Here is a 19638-nt window from a genome sequence, read left to right as displayed (position 1 = left end):
ATATTGACATTTTTCCACTAATTTATGTGTAATTAATATACTTACTGTGCTGTCTTTATCCTGGTGGAATGAAAATATGACACTAGCAAATGGATGCATTTTCACGCTCTGTTGACATACATTTGAATTTGTTGCAATGCGACGGTAGTCGAGGCATGCCAAAGTAAGTTCAAGTAGGTTGATGTTTGGGATATGTTTCTTGAACGAAATGAACTGTTGCTTACAGTTCCAATAGGCATAATATATTTTTTATTCGTTTCGTTAAAAAGTAATGTTTCAACTTTATCCGATTTCGGCATTCTCGGCTTTCATCGCTTTCCAGCCAACTGAAAAGTAGGCCAAAGAAACTTAAAAATGGGTCCATTACTTTTGTGAGAATTTGAATTTATTAGAGAAAAGGCATCATAGTAAGTAAAGTCTGACTAAAACATTACAACTTTACTGTGTAGAAAGCATCATTATTTTAGTTGTCAGTTGTGTGAAATATTCCTGAAAATTTTACTTTCGTAACGATGTTAGTTGACATCAAAACACACTACACAGCGCCATTAGTTAGGCTGTAAGATCCTGATGCCCACAACATAAATATCAGTGTCGGGTCTTACAGGTAGGACTAATATATATATATATATATATATATATATATATATATATATACTTACATACACACACACACACAGAGTGTGATCCTGCTATAGCACAGTAGTTGGGAGCCAAATAACCCCAAAAAAGATAACCATTACAAATCATCACCATACCACAAACAATACAGGCTAGTGTTATACTAGCATACACAGGAAACAATGAAAACTTTAGAAATAACAGTATCATCATTATAACTAATAAAGGAGTTCAAAGGATACAATTTACTGAAATAAATTAACGTTTTTGCCATTCTTAGATTTTTTAAATATTGAAAATTTTAGAAATTTATAGGATTGTGTTCAAAATTATGAAACTACTGGAATCCTTTCATTTATAGACATGTTAGATCACAATATGACATTTAATTTGTATGACAAAGTTATGATAAATAATATGTTAATGTATAGTAAACTTCAGCATCAATTGCAACTCAACGGGATTCTACTGGTTGAAAAGAATTTCCAAAAATGTATGATAAAAACATTTAATCCCTTTAACTTCTGAGTGTTGTAACCATCTCTGATGGTGGAGATGTTGGATGTCAGATTGGTACCATTTTCATTTAGTACCAAAAGACATCATGGTAGTCTTTTGGTAAAGGCGCATGTCAATATGACCATCCATTTAGGGATACCAGTGACAGCAAGATTTTCATCAGTGTCATCATGGCAGCCATATTGTAGGTACAACTGGCACCATTTTCATTTAGGATCAACTAGAATGAGATGTCATAACAAGTCTACTGGTAAAAACTCCTTGCTGATATGGCCATCCATTTTGGAGGAGTAAAGGATAGGAATATTTTCCGGATGGACACAATGAGAGTAAGTTTGCATTAGTTTTATTTAAGGGGTGCTCACCAGTTATTAAGTACTTTTGAAAGAGTGATGTTTGCATTTAAAACATGCACAGTGGAGAGAATATTGGCATAACTCTGTGCTACTTTAATGTGGCTGACATTTCTTTGGATATTGTACTTTTGGAAATTGTAAATGATCTAAGCACTCTGCTAACTAAAATGAATGCTTGGGGCCCCGAGTGGCTGAGTGGTCTAAAGAGCTCTCTGTTACAGATCACTGCCATCTCACCTCTGTCTACATGGGTTCGAGTCTCGGATTCAGCCAATGTAGGTATGTGAGAAAGCTTGCCAGTAACTTCTCGTGGGTCGGTGGTTCTTTCCAGGGTTTTCCCAGGTTCTTCCTCCACCATTCATACTGGCCGCCATGTATAGCCTATCGTGTGCTGAAAAATGGCGTTAAACCCTACAACAACAACAACAACAACAACAATAAAATGAATGCTCCCTTGTGCTAAAAAAATCAGCCTAACTTAGTCTAAAGTTTACTATCCGTAACAGCTATTAAAATAGGGAAAATTAATAAAGTTGTAACTTGAATCCATAAGCACTTTTTTCCATATGGAAAGCAGGCTCATGTATTATAGCATCATGGAAAATACTCTCTGTAAGAATTAATAACCTAAACTATCTGATTCAAACAGAAATATTGGTGGGACTTAAGAGTACATATATATGTCAGTGTAGCTGATGTGGAAGGATAATTTGAAGAAAACACATGCATGTCAGTTTTCTTTAATTTATTTCCATAGATGTTTAAAAACAGACAAAGTCATGACCAAAAAAGTAGAGAAAATGTAAACATGATCAGAATATTAATATCTGGTAGTACAAGCATAGATGAATCTTTGGACTTAGAAAATTTGGTGCAAGGTGGATTTTGGGCTTGATCTGATGTTTATACTGAAAATAATTTTTTTTCGCTTCCTATTAAAATATGATTTATAAAAATCATAACCTAGTGAAAATGCGACTGAAATTTCAGCAAAATCACAGTGAACATGTTTTGACATTAACTCAAATGTTCTTTTTCACTAAAATTATGGTATTTTAGGAGATTTTACCGAAATTTCTGAAAATATCAGTGAAATTTTGTGACTGAAATTTCACTGACTCTGCCAACATTTCTGAAAATATTAGTGGGAATTTGTGATTGAAATTTCACTGAGAGTTTGTCAAAAATTCTGAAAATGTAGTGATATTTTGTGATTGTAATATCACCGAGATTTCAATAAAAAATATCAATAACATATAATAATTTTTTGTTTCTTGTACAATTTGAATGATTTTCAGCAGCATTTATATTTCCTGTTTCTGAAAGCTGTAATTTTATTGTTTATTTTGGGTACAATAACTTCTTTCCACATCTTTTCTTGTTATATTTCTTTTTCAAATTTTGTTGTTATTGTATTTTTAACAAACAGATTTAACTACCCTCAAACAAGTTTTCTTGTTTTCCACTTTAAAACAGAATTTTGCCTTTCTCTTGACCTGATCTGATTTTCCTCGATATGGGCACTTTTTAAAAAATATTGTCTCCGAAACTTTTTTAAAAATAATGCTCTATCTGGTCCCATTCTGCAACGAGATTTCTATTAAGTAATTGTTCTGTTTATTATTTGACAGATTTTCGCTATAAAGAGCTTTCTGATTGGTCAAAATTTTATACTTGCCCAATGAATCGTCGCATAACAGAAACTGATGGGAATGAGCATGCTTGCTAAACATGGCGACTCGAATTTTCGAGTGGGATACGAGACTGAAGAACCATTTGAAAAATGTGTGGCAATGAGAATAGCTTGAATGCAATGTCGATGGGAACATAATTGGTCAATCTATATGAAAACTGAACGCCAGGACTAGCATTTTGCGTTTTGTGCCATAAAGAGCTTTACAGTAGCGGCTAACGTGCTAAATATGACAAGGAACTGAACCAGGATGATTTCGAAGTTATATGACTCCAAACTGATTAACTTCCAGAATTAAAGGAGGGACAACATATAGATTACTGGTGGGAACTGTTGGCAGATACCCATGCCTATCCAATTTGGTCCACACGTAGAATCATCTTTCAATATCGTAATGCATTATTGTGTATATTATCAAATTATTCCAGGTGTGTTAGAATTCAGTGTAAAATAAAAGCAATTATATCATAGTGTAAAATAAGAGTAATTATATCATGATAAAAGTTTGTCACGGCTGCTTATGGAACGAGGACTAATTCAAGAGACCACAAATAACAGCATCATACTTTGAACAGTAATCAAAAATCAAGTCTGCAGTACAAGTGACATAAGGCAGGCTCCTAGCATTTCTTCTTTTCATAATCAGTGTCTTACATGGTTGCTTTTCTGTAATTTTGCATTATTTTCACAGCTGAATTTTTCAATGCAGATTAATATTTTATATTTTATATATGTTTATGTGTTCAGAGACACCTGTGCATATGTTCCAGGCTTGATACTTTGATTTTTAAAATCACTTATTTAGTGTCAAGCCAGATTCTTCACATCATGTTGTACATACTGTATATATTGTACATAGCAGATAGAAGACCTCAAGGTAGATTAGTTCTTTAACTGAGTTACCTTCTCTAAATAAAGTCATTATTATTATTATTATTATTATTAACTCCCATATCTCTTGCCTTGGATATCATATAATTACAACATCTGTATATTTTTTTTCATGCACACTTAAATATCACATTGGTTAATAAAGTCCTGTTTAATTCATATTCATTATTTATTTGAAACTTCTGAAATGTCAACAATTTCAATGAAAGTTTTGGTCAAAATATTTGTGAAATCTCACAAACCTTTTCAGTGAAATGAAAGACTTAAGTGATGCTATCATGGATTATGTTTTGTATGCAAGAAAGAAACTTAGGACAAGAAAAACCTAATTCTTTTTTGATAATGTCTGTCAAAATAAAATGTATGATCCATTAAAAAACATTATCGTGAATATTTATCATTGATTCCCAATAATGTCTAAGAATCATTAGGCAGTTTAACAGAAATCTGAAGCAGATTTTTTATGGTTTAGGCAGAAAGTGCTTAAAAACCCATCTGAAATCCGCCTTAAGTAGGCCTGGAAAATTTTGTAAGGGATGGACTATTACCAAATTCCTTATGAACTATTTACAAATTCCATATGGACCATTTACACATTCCATATGGTATATTTCCCAATTCTATATGACTATTGTAAAATTCCATATGGATTATTCACAAATTCCATATGGACTATTGCAAAATTCCATGTGGAATTTGAATTTTATTCCATATGGACAACCTACAGATCTCATGGACTAATTTGCATATTCCATAGGATTTTCCATAAAGAGTAAGTAAAGAATCCATAACATTTCCATATGGATACACTGAAATCCATAAGAGTGGTTCTGCTATAGAATAAAAATGTCCATATGGATATTTCTGTAAAAGTACGTATGGATTCCATATCCAGTCCATATGAAAAATTTAATTCGGGTTAGAACCATTTTAAATTAGGACCAGCAAGACATTGTAAGATTTTTTCAGGTGAAAGCCCTATGTGCTACAACTTTCTAGTTTGGAAAAGTGACAATAAGATTTTTTAGATGGTAGCCATGATGGTGGCAATGCTGGATATCAAATTTGCTTGATTTACATTTAGGGCCAAACTCGACATTGTGAAAAAAAACAACTTACAATGAAAGCACAATGTCACTATGACCAGGCCATCTAGGGCTGACTGGAACCATTTCATTTAGGACCAGCAGACATCACAAGTCATAAAGTAAAAACTTTGATATGACCATTCATTCAGGAGTAGCAACAGCAAACTTCTCAAGACAGCTGCTACACAGGATGTGCAAGCAGCACCATTTTCACTTAGGAAAAACATGACATCATAAAAAGTCTTCTGGTCATGATGTCATGTCAATATGACTTTTTGTTCAGAAGGAGTAGCAATTTTAAGATTTCATGGTGGCCACTGTTGTAGTCATATTAGACATCAGATTTTCATTACAGACCAAACAGGTTTGATCCCCAGCTAGGTCATATCAAAGTCTTATAGAAATAGTACTAACAGCTACCTTGCTTGGCGCTCAGCATTAAGAAGATAGTGTTAGGACTGGTTGACCTGGTGTCAGGATAATGTGACTGGGTGGGACATCATGCTACATGTCTGCGGCATGATGCCCCAGTACTGGACATCACCATAAACTGTCACTCTGCAGACATTGTAGTGACTGAAAGATTGTTAAAGCTACATTAAAAATCCAGATCACACGCACACGTCTGCATATATACAGCAGCATATTCCCATTAAAATTATGTTAACACTGATAATAATGCAGAAAAGCAAAAACAAAATAAGTAAAACATTGTCACAGACCAAACAGACATCATAAGAAACCTTCTGTTGAAAACTCCATAAGAACTTGCATTATGTGGCCTGTAATATACCTGAGGACAAGATGTTCAGCTAACTTCTGTGCTAGATAGGTTTTGCCTGTTCCACTGGGGCCACACAGGATGATACGTCGATGTTCCATCAGCAGTGAGATGTACCGCTGGATGATGGACTTGGGAATCAACGTCTCAAAAGCTAGAGAGTCCACACTGTTCTGTTTCGTTCCTTGAAAAAAAGAATGTATCAACTTAAAGATGTGTATAAGAAAGATACAAAGCAAACTAGTAAGATGGATCTTAGTTCATACATATGTAAATTTTTAACATTTAAAATTACATTTAAGATAATCAGGAGCCATACCATATAATGATTTATAGACTAGTAAACCCTTTTAAAACTGAGTTCTCTGCTGAAATAAAATCAAACGTCCTCTGCAGAATGCCAAGTATTATGTCTTCACAAAGCTATTTAAATACTTACTGAACCTATATATTGCTATCACTTGTATAAAAAAAACCAGACACATTATCTGGTCTAGTTTGGTTTCAGGAAATTTCACTGAAGTAATAATTACCTTCAATACTTATTTTTTTTTAAATGTTAATAAACAAATGCAACAAGTTCATTGTGGAATGTCAGCATTCAGATATGCACAGCAATAACCTCTGAAATGGCACATGCAACTTATGAATTACCCACGGTTCCAAAATGAAATGATACATGCAACTAATTTACTACCCATGGTCCCAAACTGCAGATAGTGGTGTAACAGGTACAATATTCTACAAAGTAAATGAAGATGATCTTTTTTTTTATTATGCTTTTATTGATTTCTGTATATAACCCATGGTGAACCTACTATAAATGCAACTGTTTTACCTGTATTACTGACCAATGAAGACTAAACTCTGGACATAATAGATCAAGTGGTCAGTCACCCATAAAAGAGAAACTGACTGGTTTTCTTTGGTACAGATCACAGAACAAAAATTTATGAAGGGACAGGCTAGTCCTGCCCATGCTTACTCACAGGAAAGCTAGTCCTATACAGAACAACTGAAACATCATTGCAAATTAAAAAGACATATGAAGTATGTAATTGGTACATAAACGAAATCATTTTGAACTTTATTTAAAGTATTTAGGTTCATGGTTCTAAACAGATGTCTGTGTTCTTTAAGAATATAATAATTTCATGTTATAATGGTGCAGTCAGTAAGAGTACCAACCTTTAATAAGTATTTATTGTATGTTATCTTGAAGTTAATTGTAAACACATGCAGTATTGTTGTTTGCAATTTTGGAGTTCAATATATTGCAGTTCATTACACTGCATTATGGTCAGAAATCCTGAATAAAGTAGTTTGTATACATGTATTTCAAATGCAGGGATGCAATAAATAACTGATTACTGGTATATTAAAAAAAGTATACTGCCTATTTGTTTTGCTTATTTGCATATTTGTCAGTTTGTTCATTAGCATTTGCTCACTGCAATGACATTCTGTGTTCCTTGTTGTATCTTCACATATAGAAAATATAAGACAGAGGCATGCATTTGCTAGAAATATAAAATTATCCCAGTTCCGTTAATTGGGTAACTATAATTTATAATTACCTCATGCTGAAGTAATTTGTCATGATGCTTAAATGGTCACAAGATACTTAGTTTAGCTGATCATGCCTACCCCAGAAAATGTTTTTGAGGGATGCCACCACCGAAAAATTAGGGACAGAGCATGAAAATGAGGAATGTAGGTATGTCAGAATGAATAAACATAATTAATTCTCTCAAAACATCATTAAATACCAGTAATGCATATTTATAATAAATATTTATGAACAGAACCCTGTACAAACCTATTTACAATTTATACAAATATACAAAATTCAAGTCCAGCACTACTCAATTCATCCTAATGGACCTATAGTAAGCACTTTTCAGGTCCTGTAGCTCATTTTCAGTGCAGATCCTATCTGTTGCTGACCTTGGTCTACATTTTGAAATTAAAAGTGTCTCTACAGTCTCTGCACTCAATTTACTCCTAAACTCTGTTTGATTTTTTCTCGCTTGGGAGAAAACTCACAAACAGGGACTGACAGAATGTCTGATGTTACTGATGATAATACTGGGTCAACAGTTCTGATAACAGGAGGAAGGATCTTAAAGTTTCCTTGATCATTGCTTCCATCTGTAGAAACAGTGAATGGGCAATTTCAAATTCTTTCAGCAAATTTTAATGTAGTATTGGCTGCTATTTCTTTAACAATATAGCAGTTCCTTTTGATCTACCACAATGAAATTGTTTAGCAATGTCAGTCACTAAACATAATTTTAAAAGCCTTTGAAAATGTATCAAGTGTGCTCATAGGCAGATTGAGTTCAGTAATAATATCTACTAACCTAACTTCAGCTCTAATTACATCAGACTTAGGCATAGAAGATGAGGTCGCACTAGATCCAGCCAATAATGAAAAAAAAAAATCAAACAATTTTCTTAGAGCTTTAAACTTCTTTTTCAAGGTCAGAAAATTTTTTCATGAAATGTGTCTGCTTACATCGAACATTCCTTCAGACTTTATTGAAAATTCACAATTACAGATGTTGCAGAAAGCATTTGTGTCTGCATTTTTTCCTGGCTTTATAAATTCATACTCCTCAGTGTATTCTATTCGAAAACACTGTGAAAATTTTTTTGATGTAAGTTTAGAATCACTTTCAACGATGTCCAATTGCTTTTTAGAAGCCACAGAATTTTTTGTCCAGAATCAAAAACAACTCATTGTAAACAGCATGTAAAAGAATCAGTGAATGTAGATTTTTGTATTAGAACCACTTCAGATCACAAGTGTTTGCAATGGCTATTTTAAACCATCATGCATGTGCAGATTTGATAATTTCCTGTTCTGGTCGGTGATAGCATATTTTATGACGTACAGATTTTTGAACCCAACGTTTGCGGATTTTCAACACTAAATGTGTATTTGCGGGACACAAAGGCAAATTTGGGTATTTTGTGGGACTAATATGCAAAATGCGAGACGGTAGGCATGTCTGCTATAATGACATTCATGTTGTCTACATGGACACAGAATTTACTTTATTCTTTGTAATATGTCTTTGTTATCTGTCCATGTATTTTTTCTGTCTTTCCTTATTGGTCTATTCTTGGCATGATCTTTCTTCCTTCCGAATGACAGTAGAACATTTCATCCTTACAGGATGGACCATTGTGATTTAATTAGTATTCCAATAATTAGGGTACTTAATATTCATTTATTTCATTTTCAGGGTTAATTTAAATGAAAAAAAAACAACCAATACAGTGAAACCATGTGTGTTTCCTTGTTTAAGTGATAATTTCTCCCCCAGACCCATGAATGTGCTGTAGTGTATACCACAATCTGCTGCAGTGGTACATTCTGTTTATAAAAATATCTACTGTTTATAAACCACATTTTATCCTCATCAAACACACTGTGCCAGTTAAGCTTTTATTTTAACTATGGCAACGTACTGGTGATTGGTTTTGTACCATCAAAGTAACATAAATCAAAGTTTAAAATATAAAATTGTACCCTTCAGACAGATTCCAATCTGCATTGTATCGCCAACAAGGTAGCCTATTGGTAGAAGCTCTGGTGGCTCCGAGTCTGAAACAGATGTAAAGCTGGAAATTACTATTTTCTGAGTACGATATTACTCCATTAATTAATTTATAAAAGTTCTCGATGGTGGACTGAACAAGAGAAAAATAATGTGTGTGATCACTTTGCATTACCTCCCTTCAGCAATGACTGTACAATCGTATAACCTCCCTTAAATGAATGTCAGTATTAAATGCTAGCTTACTGTCTATGAAAGGCAAGATATGTTTATCATTCTTTTTATGCATATATGGTATAACTGGCCTTGCCAACAATATCAATGTTTCCAAAAATGGCATATCTTCTAAATCAGTTGCTGTATTCAACTGTATTATGACTATGTCTGAAGTTTGTACCTAGCCATGTTAGAAGTTCCTATCTTGCCTGTATGAGCACGGCAGGGTTACATCTAGGATTTAATAAGTTTGTGCACTGTCCCCCTTATTTAAAAGTTGAAAAAAGGGGGGTCAATCTGGTCATAGGTGGAGCCTCTCAATTGGGCCTAAAATATTTACTAAAAATGAAAGCAGGATAAAAGTGAGTACAATTACATGTCCCATTTTACATTACATTTGAAAGTATAACACTGCAACCAGGTTGCATTTCTACCAAAGTTAAGTTACTACTGAAACTAAGAATTCCCATAAACATATCCAGTACAGACTTGTTCTTTAAAGGTATAGCATGGAATTTTGAGCCAACATATCTAGCATTGACTTCTTATTTAAAAGTATAGCATAGAATTGTGAGACAATATATATACAGCATTGACTTGTTCTTTAAAATTATAGCATGGAATTATGACTCAACATACCACTGAACATCATGTAAGATGCACTAGCATTACTATCATTTTCTCAATGACTGCAGTCCAATAATGTAAGATATTGGTCCTAATACGTAGGATTGAAGGGTGAGGGGACGGAATGATTGCAGTCCAATAATGTAAGATATTGGTCTTAATATGTAGGATTGAAGGGTGAGGGGAGGGAATGATTGCAGTCCAATAATGTAAGATATTGGTCCTAATACGTAGGATTGAAGGGTGAGGGGACGGAATGATTGCAGTCCAATAATGTAAGATATTGGTCTTAATATGTAGGATTGAAGGGTGAGAGGAGGGAATGATTGCAGTCCAATAATGTAAGATATTGGTCTTAATATGTAGGATTGAAGGGTGAGGGGAGGGAATGATTGCAGTCCAATAATGTAAGATATTGGTCCTAATATGTAGGACTGAAGGGTGAGGGGAGGGAATGATTGCAGTCCAATAATGTAAGATATTGGTCTTAATATGTAGGATTGAAGGGTGAGGGGAGGGAATGATGGCAGTCCAATAATGTAAGATATTGGTCCTAATATGTAGGACTGAAGGGTGAGGGGAGGGAATGATGGCAGTCCAATAATGTAAGATGTTGATCCTGATATGTATGATGGAAAGGGTGGTGTGTGTGTGTGTGTGTGTGTGTGTGAACGATGGCAGTTCTACAATGTATATTTACTCTGATATAACTGATGGAAGGTGGAGAAAGAAAGAGTGGAATCTTACCATCAAAATGATCAACACTGCATAACTCTGGTCCCACAGCTTCAACAGGGAAGCTGGAGGCCAAATTTTCAAGAATATCAATTAATGTAGTTGGCAGCTAGTATTTACAGTTGCATAGCTTAGTGTCTAACCGCTTTATCTGTACTTACTTACTCTGATGCCTTTCTCCTTACTGATGAAAATCCAGGCACAATTAAGTGGTTGTGTTTATCTAACTGTTGACAGCCATTTCAGTTGTCTGAAAGGTGATGGTAGCCAGGGAATGCTGAAGTCAGTTGAACAAGGGATGCAATTTCTATAACAAAATGAGCATGTCTAATCACATTCTGATGAATGAGATTAGATAGCCAGTCATTTTGTTAAGAAACTTTTGTCAGTTCAACAATACCTGTCATTCCTTGGCTACCACTGTTCATCACCCAAATAAAGCACACAATCACATTCATAGATGAAGCACTACAATCCAAAGAATCCATTTTTTAAAATACAGATTATTTGACATTCTGTTTTGTCCTGTTGTTTGCTTTTCTACAGTAAATGTCTGTCTTGAAATACCACTCCTAATGCCACCAAAATTACCTCCTCAAGATAAATACACAGCTTTTTAATAAAGATAATTACGTTATGTAACAAAAATTAACCTGTGCATTAAGAATCTTATCTTAAATGAGAGTTGCTGTGAAAAACAAATCATATTTTAAGTCAGGTTTTACTCTGTACTGTGGTTTAGAGAGAATAAGGAAAACATATAGGGAGGAAAACATATTGTGATTTCATAAATATTTGTATAAAATACTGAGATGGCTGGGAGACATGCTATCATCATAAGTTGTCATCTACCTGACAGCCTCAGTGCTGGCCTCTCCTTTGTAAGAAATGACCCTCATTTTTGTACACTTCTTTGACTGAGAAGAAACATTAGAATTTAACTCTGTGAATTTGACATTGCTACACAAGTGATGCAGGTCAGTTGCTTATGATAAAGGAAGTTTTTAGGGATATGAAGATTCTTATTTAAAAAGTACATGCAGTTAACTATAGGAACTTATATTTCCATAGATCAAGGTTGACAAATATAAAAAAGCTTCATGTCCTACCTTTTGTTCTGACAATTTCTCCTATGTGGTAAGAAAAGACACTTTCTGAACTGAGGCCCAAATTTGTGACAGGATCAATCCGTAATACATATTCCTGAAAGTATGAAAAGTGACAAATTGTTCAACTCATGCATCTGCAAGTATAGGATTTTGTGGTTTTGACTTGGGGGGTGGGGGGTGGCATTTTAGTTAAAACAAATTTGTGAACTGTGAATACTGTCCTTTTGTTTTCACATACTGACTGCTATTTGTTGGACCTTTAAATTTGTGGCGTGTGGTACCCCAAAAATACTCAGTACCCAATGAAAAAAACTGAATTCAGTCATTTATTTACCAGAAATGTATGCAGTTCATATGAATTCACTAACAAATTTCATGGTGTACAAGCAAAAACAGGCCACTTGTATCACGTACATAACATCAAACCAAAAAGCATAGGGCTGTAATAATTGTAGATGTTCTGAGAATATTCAAGGGAAGAGAACACACAAAGGACCACATAAGGGTCATACAGCATTACCTGATGAAAGAGTCCATACAAGAGAACTTACAAGGGACAAGACAAAATAAAAAGGACCAAAAATGAACTATCAGTGATACTTGTTGACAATAAGCACACAAGAGACCAGAGAACACACAAAAGGACAAGAAAACACAAGGGACAAAAGGAAGATGCAAAGGACAAGAAAACACACAAGGAACAAAGGAAGATAAAAGGGACAAGATAAAACACAAGGAACAAAGGAAGATAAAAGGGACAAGATAAGACACAAGGAACAAAGGAAGATAAAAGGGACAAGATAAGACACAAGGAGCAAGAGAACACACAAAAGACATGAGAACACATAAAGAATAAAAGAACACACAAAAGATGAGAACTCACAAGGAGCAAGAGAACACACAAAAGACATAAGAACACACAAAAGACTTGAGAACTCACAAAGGGCAAGAGAAGATGTCAAGGAAAAGGGAACACACAAGGAACAAAGGAAGATAAAAGGGACAAGATAAGACACAAGAAGCAAGAGAACACACAAAAGACATGAGAACACAAAGAACAAAAGATATGAGAACTCACAAGGGACAAGAGAAGATATCAAGGACAAGAGAACATACAAGGAACAAAGGAAGATAAAACGGACAAGAGAACATACAAGGGACTAAGGAAGATGAAAGGGACAAGACAATACACAAGGGACAAGACATCACTCAAGGAATAAGGGAAGAAAAAAATGGACAAGATAACAGAGAAGGGACAAGATAACACACAATGGATAACAGAATATACAATGGAAAAATAAAACATAGTGGACATGAAAACACAAGGGACAAGAGAAGATAAAAGGAATGTAGTCTTTTGGACAGATGTCATTTACACACAGCTTAATATGTAAGTGAAATTAGAAAAGGTATCAATAAGCACATGACCTTCACATAGTGCTGGTGTCCAAAAAAGTAGGTTTCATTGTACTACCATATTATAAGGAATAATTATAACATCTGGTTATTACTTCTTATAATTTAGTGTTGCTTATTTGAAGACAGTGTTTTCTTACTTTAATGTCTAGGGGACACAACAGGTGTATCCCTCATTAATAGATACCTTAGTATATGACTTCACCTAAACTACTACATTTTTTGTGGTTCCCATGAAAAACATTATAAACTGGGAAAACCAGAGTAGCTCAGAGGTGATACACTAGCTTTAGAGTTACAGGTTTTTGATCAACAGTTCCAGCACCTAAAAGGTCAAAGGTCAAGTGGTTGTCCAACCAATGTCAACAGTTGTCTCCAGTTTTCTATAAACCAAAGACCAACCACTACAAACACCTAAGTCTTTGAGTTGCATCTCCATTATAATGCACCTTGCTGTAATGTGAGTCCGGATATAATGTGGTACTAAAATTACCCCCATGACCAAAATCATACTAATGTATAACGATATAGGTTGAAAGAAAACAAGGGAAATCCTAGCCTTATATCTTCATTTCCCTTTGTAAAACTCATTACTTAAGAAATTCTGATAGTGACTGCTATAACACAGCTCTCTATATTATGATATTCTCAATGTACTGCAGTTCCATATATATCACTGTTCTCAGTAAAATGTGGTTTGGTACATAATGCGATTGGTATTAATGGAAGCAAACTACTACACTATAATAAGGGAAAGCTGCATCTTACCGTAGAATTGACATGAATAAATAATAAGATTACAGTCTTGGAGCTTCAACTTTGCAGCTGGGGTGGGTGGGTGGGGCATCAGTATAGTAATAGGACAATGGAATCTAATTCAAGGCTCCAAAACTGGATTTAACTGCAGATGATTACCACTGTGATGTAAACTGTTCAGTCACACACATTGTACAGGGCCAATATAGGTTAAATACACATGTGGAAGGTACCAGTAACTGCCACTCAAAGACATATGGAACATTAATAGTTAAATGTCAGCCAGTTTGGAATGCATGGGACAAAATGTCTATTTCACTCACCTTGAATATTTTTCTGTTTATATTGTCTAAAATATCCCACTTTGTTTTGCCACTGACAGACAGTGACCCAATTAGCACCTCTGGAGGTTTCTGAGTGAAAAAAAAAAAAAAGATTCATTCAGCAAAGGGCATGTTAAAGTATCAAATTTTATTAATCATCTGTCTTCCAAGAACTGTAATTATGTTGCTGGCTGGAATGATCTTCGGCTTTTAACTTGATTATTTAACTTGTCACCTGAGAAAGCATTACTTTATTTTATTGTAATCCACACAATTTGCTGTCTGTTAACACATGAGATATTGTTTTGCTTTCTTGACTGAACCCTCTGCTTATAAATAAAATCACATAATCATGACCTGCAGAACTAGGATTCAGTGTTTTCACTTGTTACTCCTTTCTGCATTTAATAAATTTCAAAAAGTGTACAATGAAAGTGTCTCAATGACCATGACCTTTGGTCAAAGTATGCAGTCTTGAACCCAATTTTTGGTGCAAAAATCATTACTCTTTGTCGTTAGACTCACCATAACCTTCACCTTTAGACCCCAAATATATATTTTTTTATGAACAAACTCATAACAAAAAGCAATGTGCAAAACCAATGTTTCTTTTGAGTAGCAATGACCTTGCCCCTTTACCACCAAATCAATAGGTCTCTTGCTTAACTGCAAGCCCTCCACACACTTTGGTCAATATATGCAGTCTAGAAGTAAAGTTATTATGCAAAACCCAGTTTTCTTCTTTGAGTCACGCTGACCCTGATCATTGACCTCATGATCACTAGGCTTTTCTTACTGAAGTGTTAGTCATCCACATACTTTGATGAAAGCACATGTCAAGAGCTGAAATATTTGTGCAGAAACCATTTTTCATTTTTTTAGCTGGTGATCTTGACATTTTCCCCACAAAATTTGTAAGTGTTATTTACCCCAAATGCAAGCCATCCACAACATTTAGTCCAGGTCTGATATGCAGAACTAATGTGATTGTGCAGAAACCAATTTTCTTCTTGCAGTCAGTGGCACTCACCCAAGATATTTCAACTGCCAAATTGAGAGGCTTTTTCAGTATTCCAAGTGCAAGCCAACCACAAAGTCTGGTCCAAATTTGTGATGTAGAACTAATGTTATTGTGAGCAAATAATTGTTCATTTTTCAGTCAATGGCCTTGACCTTTGATCTTGACCCCAATAATCGTTAAAATTCTTCCTTCTTTGAATGCAAGCTATTAAAGAGTTTGGAAATGGCTGATGGTACAGAACTCTAGTTATTGAGCAGAAATGATAAAGGGAATAGACAAGTGAATGTGCATATAGACAATGCAAGATGACAACCTCTGCCTCATGGCATATAAAAATGTAATCTGAGCACTGGCTGAGAAACTCTTATCTTGACTCCACAAGTTTAATATAAAGAGTATACTGATGGTAACAAATCTGCATAACAAATGTGCTATATCTGAAATAGCGTTTCTTTTTTCCATAATACAAGAGTTTACCTTAGTCCTAATTGGGTCAGGATTTGAACCTAGGTATACTGTTATTGTAACCCTCCTTCCTTCTCTGTCATTACTCTCATGCAGCAGCAAATCTGAAATGGGAAAATAGGTAAGTCTGATTGATGCTTTTCCCAAGAAAGACTAACACAATGTAAGGAATTTTTTTGTCAGTGATAAAGATAATATGCATTTGTTTAAGTGGAAAGATACATGCAATAGTCTACTTTCCATAAAGCCCCATTCTCAAGGATTTTATCACCTTGATTAGATTCCACCATATTAACATTTTATCTCCCTTTCATCTTTCTCTCAGGGGTGTCCTCACAAGACTAATAACTACTGCAATAATGTACTGCATTGCATTAACATTATTTCTCATATCATGAAGAATTCAGACTTGTGCTGACTGCTTTCAGTACACTATATCACATTCATAACTTTCTTATATCATGAAGAATTCAGCCTTATGCTGACTGGTTTCACTGCATTGACACTGTTTCTCACATTGTAAGAATACAGACCGTTACGTTGAATGGTTTCACTGTATTTCATCACAATTACATTATTTCTAATATTATAAAAATACAGATGGTTATGTTGATTAATTGAAAACTCTTTCTTACCTAGACTTGTTTGCTCTGTTAAGCTGACAGTGCGCTCTAGAGAATCACTGCTAGACCGACTATGTTGCACCAAAGAATTCTGTGAAGTGTTTAATCCTTTGCTACATATCAGTTTCTGAAGACGATCATTGTCTGCTTTCAAGGCACCCATTTCAGTCTGAAACAACCAAAAAATCATTATTAAATGTTACTAAAATATAAACCTTTAATGAAATTCAAGATCTGAAAAAAAACCAGACATCTTATATTCATTAGGATAAAGAATTTTATCAAATGTTTTTCTTACTATATCCTTGTCTCAAGAAGTTTTGAATTATCTCAACTGATATATTCTGTAAAGTTCTTATAACTCTGAATAAAAAAAATCCAATATATTTTTAGAAAGCAAGTGCTTCTGTTTCAGACAGCAAGCAAGTAAAACAAAACCCTTTTCCTTAACCTTCTGACTCATACAGCAATACTTCGTGCATCTTTTGCATTTTTATGGAAATAAACAGGGATGAAGAACATAGTGGCAATCAAGGTATATAATTTAGCATGAAGAAAATAATGACAATTAAGACAAATAATATTGGTAGGAAGAAAAAATGGCAAGTTTACATGAAGTACTAATTTTTTTCCCATCACTGGTTCTTTTGTTAGTTTGCCTTTTCTTTCAGGGGGAGTGACACTGAGACAGGATAGAAACAACACACAGAGACAATGAGTTTGGAAAAGACAAAGAAAAATATCACAACAGGGGAAAATAAATGGATCTGAGAGAAAACCCATATGAGAATTGAATTAGCATAGTGATATCTGCTGAATGTTACTTGTAATGGTAACTGGATAATTAGAGTTATGATCCCTGTTGATCATACTCAACTGTAATATCTTAGGCAAGGTGCCCAAGTTGTAATGCTAATTGTCCAATTAGAGTTATGATCAGTGTTGATCATACTCAGCAGTAATATTCTCAAAAAAGTGCCCAAGTTGTAATGCTAATTGGATGACTAGAGTTATGATCAGTGTCATAATTAACAGAAATATCCTCAACAAGGTGGCCAAGTTGTAATGCTAATTGGATGACTTAAGTTATGATCAGTGTTGATCATACTCAACAGTAATATCCTCAACAAGGTGCCCAAGTTGTAATGCTAATTGAAGGACTAGAGTTATGATCAGTGTCATAGTCAACAGTAATATCCACAGCAAAGGGCTCATGTTGTATGTTTTCCAGATCATTTGCAATTAGTCTCTGAACATGTGCATTGTTCAGCCAGAAATCATTCAGGCATGCCAAAACCTACATCCAAGGTTCAAATAATCTAACTATATTATTTATTAAATAAATTTCATCCACATGTTAAAACTGTCTAAAGACCTTATATTTATGGGATAATAAAAGAGAATAATTCAGTGCATCTCCCAGGGGTGTAAAATTGAGGGTAAAAAAAAAAAATTGGTGTCAGAACTGTGGGTCAAATAAAAAATGTGGGGGTCAAAAATGTACTGACAACTTTTTTCAGCTTGAAATAGGATATTGCAACTTGCACAACAGTCTCTCTCTCTCTCTCAAAATACAAATAAACCAACATGCGAAATTAACACACAAATGCATTAGCCATTCAAAGAATAATTTTATTAGTTCATTGTTCTTTTAAAGTTGTACTTTTAGCAGTCTCCTTTTAATCTCTTTGTAGCAATATTATAGACCAACACATTACATATAAGCCATTACAAAAAGCCAAATAAATCTTTTAACCAAATGGCAGTTAATTTACTGCCTATCATAAAATGTGTACTATCATCAGTTTCATTGTACTTTGTCCTAAAACACATTCATCCAAAAATCAAAGACGCTACAGATTCATCTTCTCTTTATTAAGTTACACTTGAACTCTAAGATCTTTCTTTTATTACAGTAAAGTTAAAAATCAAAAAAATCTGCAATGACCACCTGACATTGTAATCCAAATGATGCATTTGTCTCTGCAAGTTTACCGATTTCTTTGTTGTGAATGTCTTGGGTGAAAATGTGTTCTCCATATATCTTGTGGCAAACAAGTGCAGATTTTTCAAAAATTCTTAAACCCTATCATGAAAGGATTATTCACTTTTGCAGTCTTCACAATCACCCGATGAGAAGTCACACCAGTAATCCCAATTGATGGGCTATATTCCAGTCAAGGGAATTATTTTCTCCATTTTCATTAAAGTTAGATCCACAGTTACTCCTTTGTGTTCTGCTTCTTTCACTTTCTTGGCTAATGATTCATAGTGCATGCCATTTTAATCTTGAGATCACATTTTAGTGCAGCAAGCATTGAGGTTAAACACCTGGACTACATCTTGCTGAGCTCAATGGAAATCGCGTGAGAGCTCGTGAGATATGGGGAAGCTATTCCATCATAACAATGCCTATGCTAGTCTGGTTCCCTGTTTCGTATGCTCTGTATAGCGGAGTGCAATGCAGGGAGCATACAAAACAGGGAATCAGACTATACCTATCCTCAAAGTATACACGATGCCATCCCTCATCAAAAGCATTGGATATTAAATAAATCCTTACTGCATTATGCAAATCCTTTGCATAAAAAAACCCATATGGCAACAAAATGTGTGTCAATTTTCTCCAGTGTGCGTCCCTGACACACAAATGTGTGTAAAGGGAAACACTGAGAATAGTTGTTGTTGTAGGGTTTAATGCCATTTTCCAGCACACGATAGGCTATACATGGCGGTCAGTATTATTGGTGGAGGAAGAACCCGGGAAGTCCCCGGAAAGAACCAATGACCCTCGAGAAGCTACTGGCAAGCTTTCTCACATACCCACACTGG

The 19638-nt window shown here is 34.6% G+C and overlaps 1 protein-coding gene across 1 annotated transcript in view; it reads right to left on the bottom strand.

Moving 5' to 3' along the window:
- The window catches only part of LOC149786104 (neuron navigator 2-like), a 367654-nt gene that overhangs the window by 11587 nt on the left and 336429 nt on the right, over positions 1–19638 (bottom strand). Inside the window, exons 17-22 of the mRNA XM_089978115.1 lie at positions 16819–16975; positions 16196–16287; positions 14698–14787; positions 12203–12296; positions 9488–9562; positions 5962–6133 (exon numbers count right to left, since the gene is read on the bottom strand). Coding sequence (XP_089834241.1) covers positions 5962–6133; positions 9488–9562; positions 12203–12296; positions 14698–14787; positions 16196–16287; positions 16819–16975 — 680 coding nt within the window. The remainder of the gene's footprint in view (positions 1–5961; positions 6134–9487; positions 9563–12202; positions 12297–14697; positions 14788–16195; positions 16288–16818; positions 16976–19638) is intronic.

The sequence above is a fragment of the Sinohyriopsis cumingii genome, chromosome 12, assembly GCF_028554795.1.
Source record: "Sinohyriopsis cumingii isolate HCF-2022 chromosome 12, ASM2855479v2, whole genome shotgun sequence".
NCBI lineage: Eukaryota > Metazoa > Mollusca > Bivalvia > Unionida > Unionidae > Sinohyriopsis > Sinohyriopsis cumingii.
This window is presented reverse-complemented; position numbering and strand designations above follow the sequence as displayed.